Source organism: Heliangelus exortis, chromosome 23 (assembly GCF_036169615.1).
Source record: "Heliangelus exortis chromosome 23, bHelExo1.hap1, whole genome shotgun sequence".
Taxonomy (NCBI): domain Eukaryota; kingdom Metazoa; phylum Chordata; class Aves; order Apodiformes; family Trochilidae; genus Heliangelus; species Heliangelus exortis.
In genome coordinates, this window is record NC_092444.1 from 1,220,004 (window position 1) to 1,232,016 (window position 12,013).

A 12,013-nucleotide genomic window follows, 5' to 3' on the forward strand; every position below is an offset into this window, starting at 1 on the left:
TTGGGCCATGCAGCCTTTGACTTTTGAGCAGCCCAGACATAGGAGTTGCCTTCCTGTTGGGAATGTAGGATGCCTTCCCACTGGGAATGGGTCTGTGATCCCAGAGGAGTTTGTTTGGGGTTTTTTTGTTTTGTTTTTTGGGGGGTTGTGTGGGTTTTTTTTTGTGTGGGTTTTTTTTTGTGTGGGTTTTTTTTTGTGTGGGTTTTTTTTTGTGTGGGTTTTTTTTTGTGTGGGGTTTTTTTTGTGTGGGGTTTTTTTTGTGTGGGGTTTTTTTTGTGTGGGGTTTTTTTTGTGTGGGGTTTTTTAGTGTGGGTTTTTTGTGTGGTGTTTGGTGGTTGCTTGTTGGTTGGTTGGTTGCTTGTTGGTTGGTTGGTTGCTTGCTGCTTGGTTGGGTTTTTGGTTGGGTTTTTGGTTGGGTTTTTGGTTGGGTTTTTGGTTGGGTTTTTGGTTGGGTTTTTGGTTGGGTTTTTGGTTGGGTTTTTGGTTGGGTTTTTGGTTGGGTTTTTGGTTGGGTTTTTGGTTGGGTTTTTGGTTGGGTTTTTGGTTGGGTTTTTGGTTTTTGTTTGGTTTTTGGTTTTTGTTTGGTTTTTGGTTTTTGTTTGGTTTTTGGTTTTTGTTTGGTTTTTGGTTTTTGTTTGGTTTTTGGTTTTTGTTTGGTTTTTGGTTTTTGTTTGGTTTTTGGTTTTTGTTTGGTTTTTGGTTTTTGTTTGGTTTTTGGTTTTTGTTTGGTTTTTGGTTTTTGTTTGGTTTTTGGTTTTGGTTTGGTTTTTGGTTTTGGTTTGGTTTTTTTTTTCCCCCTCTTCTTTTAAACTAAAAGTGCAGAAAAACTGAAGCCACTGGATGAATTTATGAATTTTTCTTCCCAGTGGGCACGTTCAGGCTTGAACGAGCAGTGGCCCTTTCATATAGCTTGATTATTTTTTTTTTTTCCTACGGATTTGCAGCTTAGGAGGAATTCCCAGGAACCCTTACGGGATGGATAGGGAATGGTAACTCACCCAGGGACTGCCTCTCTCTGCCTCCCTGGCTCTTGGGGGGATCCTGCAGCACTGTTTTCTTTCTCCCCAGCAAGCCTCATTGGTGTTGAAGGAGGCAACGCCACCCGGATTGGCAGGTTTGCCAATTACCTGAGGAACCTCTTGCCATCCAATGATCCCGTGGTTATGGAGATGGCCTCCAAGGCTATTGGCAGGCTTGCCATGGCTGGTGACACCTTCACAGCTGAGTATGTGGAGTTTGAGGTGAAACGAGCTCTGGAGTGGCTGGGAGCTGACAGGAATGAAGGTCGTAGACATGCAGCTGTAAGTCATCTTTTGGGTTTTTTTGTCTTTGTGATGTTGAAACGGGGTGAGGTGTGCAGGGAGCTGTGCAAAAGCTCTGCTGGGGATCAGAATTCCTGCCAGGCCATGTCTGAGAATCTGTGGTGCTGCTTTAGGCTGGTGATTAGAGAAGCTTAGACACCACTGTGCCAGGAACCTCAGAAGTGTAGAGCTGGGAACAGCTCAGGCTGAGCCACCTTGGGAATCTGAATAAATGATTCCACGCTCCAGAAATTGTGAGGTTTGTCTGTGGGTGCTCATCCTCACAGGTTGTTTCTGTTCTCTGCCCACCTCCAGGTTCTTGTCCTGCGTGAGCTGGCCATCAGTGTGCCTACCTTCTTCTTCCAACAAGTGCAGCCATTCTTTGATAACATCTTTGTGGCTGTGTGGGATCCCAAACAGGCCATCCGAGAGGGAGCTGTTTCTGCCTTAAGAGCCTGCCTTATCCTCACCACTCAACGGGAGCCAAAGGAGATGCAGAAGCCCCAGTGGTACAGAGTAAGAAAATAACTTTGTTTTGAAGCAGCTCCTGATAATGCAATGCAGATGATTAAGGGCCAGGTTTTGGAAGAGCTGCCTAAGCTAGGAACCCATGTCACCTTTGTTAGTATGTCTGATTGTCAGTAGGTAACTGCCTCCCCTTGAAAGGATTGGAATTGTAATGGCTTACAAAATGAGTAGTGCACTGTAAGAGTCAGAAAGAGACTTAAATCCATCAAAACCCCATTGCTCTGTCTGCAGCTCATTTTTAGCTGTTGAGCCTGACCTAGTTTTACAGGCAAGCAATTATCTACCTATTGTCTCCTCTTACTAGCAGATGGTTCTATGGGTGGCTATAAAATATGGGTGAAAAAGATGAGGATTCTTCTGTCTGAACTGTAGCTTTGCTGCCATTATCATGTGAATTCAAGCTTCAGAGTATCAAATCAGTTTTGGACAATAAAGTCAAATGTCCATTTGTACTCCTCAGTTACCTGTGTGATGCAGGTATTGCTGAAGTTTATCCCATGGCATAACTGGCTGTTGTAGTGCTGCTGAAAATGCTCTGCAGCAGAGGCTGGGTGAATAAATATTGAGGTGTTAGACTTGCAGCCAAAAGCCTCAACTGAGTAACAGTTGGCCAAGTCCAGCACATCAGTAATTCCTGACTGGCACTGCTGCTTCATTTCCATTGGCTTTGCTTCTGCACAGTCACCAGGATTTTTTTGCTTTTCCCCCCAGCACACTTATGAGGAAGCTGAGAAGGGCTTTGATGAGACTTTGGCCAAAGAGAAAGGAATGAACCGTGATGACAGAATCCATGGTGCCTTACTGATCCTCAATGAGCTCGTGAGGATCAGCAGTATGGAGGGAGAGGTGAGCCAAGGATGGAATGGGAACTGCAGCTTCTGCTTTCCACATTGGTTAACACTGGGTTTGAAGTGGGGTTCTTGGGCTGAAATGGGGTTTGAAATGGGGTTTGAAGTGGGGTTCTTGGGCTTAAATGGGGTTTGAAATGGGGTTTGAAGTGGGGTTCTTGGGCTCAAATGGGGTTTGAAGTGGGGTTCTTGGGCTGAAATGGGGTTTGAAATGGGGTTCTTGGGCTGAACAGTCAGCTGAGCCTAAAGTCAGAGCACTGATTTATCATGAATGGAAGTCTATCAGAGAAATAATGGCAACAAGTTTGGGCTGAGGAGGTATTAAGCTCTGATGGAGAGCACTGTTAATGGAATTAATTGCAATGAAAAAGCATTTTATGCAGAATGAGGACTCTGTTGCGTGTTAGAAATGCAAACATTTTTCTGAATTTTGCTTTGTTGGTATTTTACAGCCACTTGGATACGAGATGCTGTTGGGATATTTGGGTAGCATTGTCTTGGGAATCTCTTATTCAACTCCTGCTTTATAAAACTTTGCTTTTCCTTTTTTGCAGCGCCTTAGAGAGGAGATGGAAGAGATCACTCAGCAGCAGCTTGTGCATGACAAGTACTGCAAGGACCTGATGGGCTTCAGTACCAAGCCTCGCCACATTACTCCCTTCACTAGTTTCCAGTCTCTTCAGCCCTCCCAGTCAAATGCTCTGGCTGGTCTCCTGGGGTACAGCTCCCACCAAGGGATTATGGGGTTTGCAACCTCACCTGTGCCAGCAAAGTCTACGTTGGTAGAAAGTCGATGCTGCAGGGACCTCATGGAAGAGAAGTTTGATCAAGTGAGTGGTTGCTCTTCAGCTTCTCTACCAGCCCTGACAGCACTGGTTCTTGTAGAGCAGTTGTGTCTGTGTCCTTACTTGGCAGCCAGTGCTGCCTGGTATTGAATTAAGGCATGAAAGCTCATTAATTATCTTTATCCTGGCTTTGTCACTGTCTCTCTTAGAGCAAGTGGTTCCCTTTCTTTGGACACAGTCTTAACATAGAATCACAGAATCCTAGAATGGGCTGGGTTGGAAGGGACCTCAGAGCTCATCAAGTCCAACCCTTGCTCCACTCCCCCCGTGGTTCCCAGCCCATGGCACTGAGTGCCACATCCAGGCTCTTTGGAAATATCTCCAGGGATGGAGAATCCACCCCTTCCCTGGGCAGCCCATTCCAATGGCTGAGCACCCTCTCCAGAAAGAAATTCTTTCTCATGTCCAACCTAAACCTCCCCTGGCACAACTTGAGACCTCTTGTGCCCTCTTGTCTTGCTGAGAGTTGCCTGGGAAAAGAGCCCAACCCCCCCCTGGCTCCAACCTCCTTTCAGGGAGTTGTAGAGATCCATCTTTCTGAAGGGCTCTGAAGCCAAATAGCAGTAGAATGCCTCAAAGCACCCAGGGAACAAACATTCAGGTATTGCTGCCACTGGCCATCCCTCAGAGCCTGATCTGTCTCCTTCCAGGTGTGCCAGTGGGTTCTCAAGTGCAGAACCAGCAAAAATTCTTTGATCCAGATGACAGTTCTGAACCTGCTCCCGCGGCTGGCGGCTTTCCGACCTTCAGCATTCACAGGTGACAAGGGAGGTGGTTGGGTGACAGAAGTAGTGCTGAAACTGGGCTGGAAGTTATCCAGCAACCCTTGGTCCAGATGAGCTTGTGCAGGCAATGAAGTGGTCCAAGTGTAGTGTTTGTAAGATGCTCAGATTTCTCTCTGGGTGGACAGTAATTTTTTTTTCTGAATAAATGTGACTTTTTATCTAATGTCAAAGCGTTGCTGTCGTGAAGAAAAGGGGTTGGGAACTCTTGTCTGAAATCTGTGATTGATGCCATAAGAAAGAGAAAGTACTTTCTGGGGTTATTTCTCAGTATGTCAGTCTTCAGACTGAACTCTGATCTCTTGCTCCCATTCAGTGTATCCCAAATATTATCAGTGGAGTTGTCATCGTTTTTCTCTGCTGAATATGCCAGGAAATACCAAGTAAAAATAGGAGCTGCCTGCTGGCTTTAAAGCAGTTCAGTTGATTTATTAAGCAAGCTTAGGAGAGTGTCAGTTTGAAGCAAAACTGCTCTGAGTGGTTTGAAATAAACTTGGTGTTATTATTCAAGATTTCCAGTCACTATAAAAACAAGATGCTTGGATCTTCTCTGTGTATAGAACCTATTGCAATGTTGGTTTGGTTTTAGGGTTTGTTTTTTTTTTTTAGGGTTTTGTTTTGTTTTTTTAAAAGAAAACTTTCTGTGTTTTGAACATTTTATTTTATATATGCAACTCTATAAACCCAAGGGGGTCCCAGTCATTTGTGTTCTCTCTTGTGGGCAGCTGATCAGTACCTTCCAGACACCATGAATCATGTTCTCAGCTGTGTGAAAAAGGAGAAGGAAAGAACTGCAGCCTTCCAGGCTTTGGGTTTGCTCTCTGTGGCTGTGAGGTCTGAGTTTCAAGCCTACCTGCCAAAAGTCCTTGAAATCATAAAAGCAGCTCTTCCCCCAAAGGACTTTGCCCACAAGTAAGTGTGTGAAACACCTCTTCTTTGTGTAATTTTTGGGGGGGGGGGGGGTGTCTAATTATTGTATTAAAATCAGATAATTTTCTAAGACTCATAACACAGAAGTGGGGTGAGGAAAGATGTTTGAAAAAATAGCAGCTCCTCTTAATAAAAAGGTTCCTGTGGTCCCTTTCCAGGAGGCAGAAGTCTGTGCAGGTTGATGCCACAGTCTTCACCTGCATTAGTATGCTGGCTCGAGCCATGGGACCCAGTATCCAGCAGGACATCAAGGAACTTCTGGAACCCATGCTGGCTGTGGGGCTGAGGTCAGTGCACAGGAGCTCGTTTTTCTGTCAGCCACTGGATGGCATTGTTTGCCCTACAGAACAAAACCTCAAAAATTTCCAGATAGAGAAGGTAGTTTGTTGCTGTGAAATGATCTTTCAGAAGATCAGTACAGCTTTCTTGGAAGAATAATGTGTTTAAAGTGTTTTTGTGTCTGGGTTACTTAAAAGCATTGGTCTTAGTGGAAAGAAACCTTTTTATAGCACAATTAGTGAATTGAAATGCAATCTCCTTTCTAACTACCCAAAGCAGCATCCTGTAAAAAAATCCAGAAAGCCTCTAAAGGCATCCAGATTTCTGCCATATTAAAACAGCAGAGAGGAAGAACTGAGGTGCTGAATTTCTTGCTCCTACTTTCCTTCACCTTTGTTTGACCAGTTCCTGTTGGAAATATCCTACCTCATAAAGCTGTTAGTATGGGAGGGTATGGAGAATGTATCCAGGCTGCACAAGGCTAGTTAGATGAGCGTGGATAGTGAATATAGTTGCCTTTAGTGTCTAAAAAGCACAATTACCTTCTGATGGGCAAAGGCATTAACAAAAAAGTGAAATAAGCCCCTGAGGTTGTGTCTGTCTGCCTGCTTCTTGCCCTCAGCCCTGCTCTGACGGCCGTGCTGTACGACTTGAGTCGTCAGATCCCTCAGCTCAAGAAGGACATCCAGGATGGGCTGCTGAAGATGCTTTCCCTGGTTCTGATGCACAAACCTCTGAGACACCCAGGCATGCCCAAGGGCCTTGCCCACCAGCTTGCCTCCCCGAGCCTCACCAACATCCCAGAGGCCAGCGATGTGGGGAGCATCACCCTCGCTCTTCGCACGCTGGGTAGCTTTGAGTTTGAAGGTGAGGTGAAACAAGGGAGCAGGGGGCTCGTAGCAAAGTGCAAGCAGCAGGAACACTCTTAAATCACTTGAAATTACAGCTGTGTTCACATCCCCATGTTTTTCTCCCTTCCCAGGCCACTCCCTGACTCAGTTTGTCAGGCACTGTGCAGATCACTTTCTGAACAGCGAGCACAAGGAGATCCGGATGGAAGCCGCCCGCACGTGCTCCCGGCTGCTGACTCCTTCCATCCACCTCATCAGTGGCCATGCCCACGTGGTCAGTCAGACAGCAGTGCAGGTTGTGGCTGATGTCCTCAGCAAGCTGCTTGTGGTTGGAATAACTGACCCAGGTTGGTGTGGGGTTCAGAGAAAAGGGTTTACCTGCCACCTGCTAATTGTAGCGCATGAGCAGGTCCTGGTACTGAGATTGTGGTCAAATGTGAACATACTTGCCATGAACTTAAGCTGCTGTTCTTTACAAATTCAGAAAGGTCTCACAGTTTCTCTGCTTTGAGATATTAGTAGAACAGCAGTGGAAAGTGCTCAGACTGTGCCCTTGCTGATCTGTGCCTACTGACTGCATTTAAAGAGAAACACCTGTGTTCTTGCAGACCCTGATATACGTTTCTGTGTGCTGGCCTCTCTGGATGAGCGATTTGATGCTCACCTTGCCCAGGCAGAAAACTTGCAAGCTCTTTTTGTGGCCCTGAATGATCAAGTATTTGAAATCAGAGAGCTGGCCATCTGCACTGTGGGTCGGCTGAGCAGCATGAACCCTGCCTTTGTGATGCCTTTCCTGCGCAAGATGTTAATCCAGGTAATGAGAGGGCTGTCTGAAGTGAAAAGAGAATACCTGGTATTGAGGTGGTGTTAAAGAACTGGGCTGTCTGCCTGGAGGGAATGTGTGGGGGAGTGGGGTAATCTTCCTTTTGGGAAGCATTTCTTACCCAGTTTAGTAAGTCTCAGGAGATGTTTTTAGTGATAGGTATTTGGATGGAAGCTCTAAGGATGGAAAGGATAAGGAAGTTCACAGGGAAGGATTGCAGTTGTTATTTCACCCTGTATTCATGATGCTGGAGTTTGTTGCTGTGAAATGATCTTTCAGAAGATCAGTACAGCTTTCTTGGAAGAATAATGTGTTTAAAGTGTCTTTTGTGTTTTGTGTCTGAGTTACTTAAAAGCATTTCCACCTGTATTGAGGAAGAATGCTCTCTTTTTCTTTCAGGTGAATGGATGGCACCACTTCCTAAATGCAGATGGTTTTGGAGCCAATTAAATTTAGTTTCATTTAGACTTTGTGGAGTGTAACTGCAGAACACTCTTTACAAGTGCTGAGATTGGTTTTTTCTTTCTGTTGTCATTGGACAGGAGAGGGGGGAAATCCAAAGAATTTTTGCCTACAGGTTCTTTCCCTGTTCTCATGTTTCAGTTGTCTTTTCTGCAGATTCTAACAGAGCTGGAGCACAGTGGTGTTGGCAGGATTAAAGAGCAGAGTGCCAGGATGTTGGGTCACCTGGTTTCTAATGCTCCACGCCTCATTCGTCCCTACATGGAGCCTATCCTGAAGGTAGAGTCTCTGTTTGTTTCCTGGTGACTTGGGGGTGAGATTATCATCCCCTGATAACCATAGCAAGTGAATACATGACTGCCAGGAGCTGCAGTTCTTTTGCTTCATCATACCAGGAATAAATCATATTGGTGTGGCTGTTACCCACCTGTATGCAGCAGTGTAGCCTAAATGGTTCTGGATTCACATAAAGTTTGTGAAAGGAAAGTTTCAGTTCCTGTTGAAGAGCTCACCAGGATGCAGGCTGAGCCCCTGTGGGAGCAATTTCAGGTGTAAACAAGAGGAAAGATAATTTTGAGTACTGTACCACCAGCAAGGAGTCTTCTAAGCAAATTCTGACCTGATTCTCTGTCCCCTACCAGGCACTGATTGTGAAACTGAAAGATCCTGATCCAGATCCAAATCCAGGGGTGATTAACAACGTCCTTGCTACCATAGGGGAGCTGGCACAGGTAGGGACACTGCAGGTACCACTTTGCCAAGCTTTTGGCAATGCTAGATGTGGGACTTTGGTTTTTGTCTTTCAATAGGTCAGTGGGCTGGAGATGAGGAAGTGGGTGGATGAGCTCTTCATTATAATTATGGACATGCTGCAGGACTCTTCCCTGCTGGCTAAAAGACAAGTAAGTGTTTGACAGCTGCACTAAACTTGTTATCCACTCTAATGAAATATCCAAATGTCCTGTCACAGCTGCTGAAATGAGTCTTTAGATTACTCAGGTCTCTTGTGGAGTGTGTGGTGACATTCATGGCACACAGGTCAGGAGTTGCAGTGCCTGTCTGTTGTGGCAAGAATTGTGAAAAGCAAAAAATGAGAAGGGAAAAAAAAAAGCTATTTTTATTGGAAGGCTTGGACTTGAATGTCAATTTGAAATATATTTCTGACTGGGAGCAGTTTTGGCAGAGTTTAACAGATTGTTGGTTATCACTTTCTTTACTGTTCCTTATTAAAACCCCCACTCTTCAGAGAGGCTTTCAAACAATGGACTGTGGTTTGTGGTGTGATCCTAAAATGCTCAGAGAAACTTCATGGTAGTTAAATGACCTATGGATCAGGAGACATAATAAATTCCCTGGTTTAAAGTAATCTTCTCTGGGCTTGATCTTTCCAGGTGGCTCTTTGGACACTGGGACAGCTTGTGGCCAGCACTGGTTATGTGGTAGAACCCTACAGGAAGTACCCAACTTTGCTAGAGGTGCTTCTCAACTTCCTGAAGACTGAACAGAACCAAGGCACCCGTAGAGAGGTATGAAAATGAAGCTATCACTCAATCATTTCTAGAAGTTTATTTGAGGGGGAGAGCTGTCAGAGAAATGTCTGCATGGATTGAGGGAAGGGAGGTGACAGAGCAGAGTTGTGGCTGCTAAAAGGGCAATAAGCAGAGTTAAGAGGATGAATGTGTTGAGTCAGTGAAAATGGTCTCCAGCTGCTGAATGGAAAACATTGTTTTTCCCAGGCAGTCCCTTTAGTTCCAGATCTTCTCTCTGTCATTCCTAGGACCTTTCCAAACTTGTGGGTTTGTGTGCTGACTTTTGCCTTGGTGCTGACTTGCTGATTAATTTTGTTTCTGTCTTACCAGGCCATTCGTGTGTTAGGGCTGCTGGGGGCTCTGGACCCTTACAAACACAAAGTGAACATTGGCATGATTGATCAGTCACGAGATGCTTCAGCTGTCAGCCTCTCAGAGTCCAAATCCAGCCAAGATTCATGTAAGCATCTCAGTTGCTTTCAAGTGATTTCTTTATGATCTACAAACAGACTGTTTTGTTTTGGTTTTTTCTTTTTGTCATTACTAGTGTGTCATCTCTTACTAAGAAATCAGCAGTGTACATGTTTTCACCTAATTCTCAGGCACTCCAGAATGGGTGTTCAAGACCATTTAATGTGTAGCTTGTGACACTACCTTCTGTCTCCTAGCTGACTACAGTACCAGTGAGATGTTGGTGAACATGGGAAACCTCCCTCTGGATGAGTTCTATCCAGCTGTCTCTATGGTGGCACTGATGAGGATTTTCCGAGACCAATCCTTGTCCCAACACCACACTATGGTAGTTCAGGCCATCACCTTTATTTTCAAATCTCTTGGGCTGAAGTGTGTGCAGTTCCTGCCCCAGGTCATGCCAACATTCCTTAATGTGATACGGGTTTGTGATGGTGCCATCAGAGAGGTGAGTGCACTGAGGACAGCTCCTTCCTTCCTCTTCCACTCCCCTAACACAAGGATCCATTTTTTAAAAGGGAATGCATCTGGCTTTGGGCATTGCTGTGCTGTGTGTTGCTGCTGAGCATGCTGCAGAAGTGAGGCTGGCTTTGCTTTTTCTCTCCTGTGAGCATTTGGTAGACTATCTGGTGGAAAAAATCTCTCTGCTTATTGAAACAGCTGCTTCTGAGCACAATCCTTAAAGGCTGATATTTGATTCTTCCTTTTTATCGAGCTGGTCTTGTTCAGGAAAACAGCCTGTGCAGCTTCCAGAGCTTTCAGTGATCTCTGTGTTATTAAACCATACTGTTGCAAACAGTATTATGGAATAATAGAGAGAGATTCTTTAAATTTCTGATGCAACCATGTCCTTTGGCTCCTCTGTGAGAAGGAAAATTCAGTTTGCCACAGTCTGCTAACATTCAGAGCAGTGTGGGTGGTGATTCCACAGCACTGCTTTCTTTTCCTTCCCACTGAAGTTACAGTCTCAGAAGGAAATGAGAATTGTGTGAAGGAAATAATGGGCTTAAGGTTCACCTCACCAGAGATGGCTGCTGTTTACCAAGCCTTTTCCTCAGGCAGCTCTGAAGGATCTCTGGGGTGGGAAGGGCAGTTTGTACTCGTTACTGGTCCTGTGTTTTATAGGTGGGATGGGTCCTCCCTTAGCAGAATCCCAACCCTGCTATAGAACTGCTGTTTTCTCCCAGACTGAACTACTGCTCAGATTGGAAGGAAAACACCTCACACGCCTGGGTTGGCTGAACTCCTAGACCTGACTGATCTAACTTGCTTGAAAGCTATGCAGTTGTGCACACTCTGTTTAAAAATTTTCAGGTAAAAGAAGATGGTGAAAGTGTACTGGGGAGAAGAGCTGAGGTGGGTATGAGTGACACTAAAGCCTAAAGGAGGCAGAGCCTTGTCCTGTATGTCAGCATCCTCTCACAACACTAAAAAAAGGCACAGTACAGGAGCTCAGGATTCATTCTTGGTTAAATGTAGGTTTGCTCAAGTAACTGATGTTATTTTTTGCTTAGTTCTCACAAAATTCTGTTAGGTCTTGTTCTGAGCTCCACTTTGTATGATGTCACTGTGGTCTTCAAATACTGCATGAAGAAATGGAATTTGATATATATGGTAACTTACATTTTCCTAGAGGAAAAAAGAGTATATACATTTATTTTGTGGGCTTTAACTCACAATCAGCCTTCTTTCAAAATTTTTTATTTCTGGCAAGGACCAAACTCTCTTCCTCAGTAGCTTTTCACCAACATATCTTGGTGGGGATGGGAAAGAGTACAGCAAATGTGTGCCAGTTTGGTTGACAGGCAAGGGAAAAAGCTTGGGGGCTATATTTTTGGAAGCACTCTTAAAACCTAAGATACAGAGCTGTGTATTTGAGGTGTTTGAGCTTGCAAGTCTGTTCTGACACCTTGTAAATTTACTGATGTGTTAAAAATCCCTATTTGTGTGCTTGACTGTTTAAGGCTTGGGGCTCATAACATTTTTTTGTGCAAGCCTGTGTGCTGGGAAAAATTAAACCCAAAAAACTCAAAACACACACTTTCAGAGATCCAAACCACTAAGCTGAAGCTGCCAAGAATTTAGCCCCAGATTTTGAGCCCAAAGGAGCTATGCATGCTGTCTGTTTGGTAAATGTGCTTGCAATCAGCCTGTGAAATGCTATTTATCCTGTGCTGATTTGATGTTTTGAGTGAGCTCTGTTGATCACCCTGCATTTCTTCCTTCCAGTTCCTGTTCCAGCAGCTGGGGATGTTGGTGTCCTTTGTCAGAAGTCATATTCGGCCTTATATGGATGAAATTGTCACCCTGATGAGGGTGAGTACAATCCTGGAGCCAGCATTTTCCTGTCAAAGAAGGTGGATA

The 12,013-nt window shown here is 44.8% G+C and overlaps 1 protein-coding gene across 3 annotated transcripts in view; it reads left to right on the top strand.

Annotated features, from left to right (window-relative positions):
- The window catches only part of MTOR (mechanistic target of rapamycin kinase), a 58,895-nt gene that overhangs the window by 1,533 nt on the left and 45,349 nt on the right, over window positions 1-12,013 (top strand). For 2 of the 3 annotated variants that reach the window (XM_071767357.1, XM_071767359.1), the window contains exons 3-20: window positions 1,069-1,301; window positions 1,617-1,817; window positions 2,541-2,675; window positions 3,232-3,507; window positions 4,173-4,281; window positions 5,030-5,216; window positions 5,393-5,521; window positions 6,136-6,380; window positions 6,496-6,711; window positions 6,973-7,178; window positions 7,806-7,928; window positions 8,291-8,380; window positions 8,459-8,551; window positions 9,041-9,175; window positions 9,509-9,638; window positions 9,847-10,097; window positions 10,964-11,005; window positions 11,879-11,965. In XM_071767357.1, coding sequence (XP_071623458.1) covers window positions 1,069-1,301; window positions 1,617-1,817; window positions 2,541-2,675; window positions 3,232-3,507; window positions 4,173-4,281; window positions 5,030-5,216; window positions 5,393-5,521; window positions 6,136-6,380; window positions 6,496-6,711; window positions 6,973-7,178; window positions 7,806-7,928; window positions 8,291-8,380; window positions 8,459-8,551; window positions 9,041-9,175; window positions 9,509-9,638; window positions 9,847-10,097; window positions 10,964-11,005; window positions 11,879-11,965 — 2,888 coding nt within the window. The remainder of the gene's footprint in view (window positions 1-1,068; window positions 1,302-1,616; window positions 1,818-2,540; window positions 2,676-3,231; window positions 3,508-4,172; window positions 4,282-5,029; window positions 5,217-5,392; window positions 5,522-6,135; window positions 6,381-6,495; window positions 6,712-6,972; window positions 7,179-7,805; window positions 7,929-8,290; window positions 8,381-8,458; window positions 8,552-9,040; window positions 9,176-9,508; window positions 9,639-9,846; window positions 10,098-10,963; window positions 11,006-11,878; window positions 11,966-12,013) is intronic. The other variant, XM_071767360.1, reaches the window with a different exon arrangement.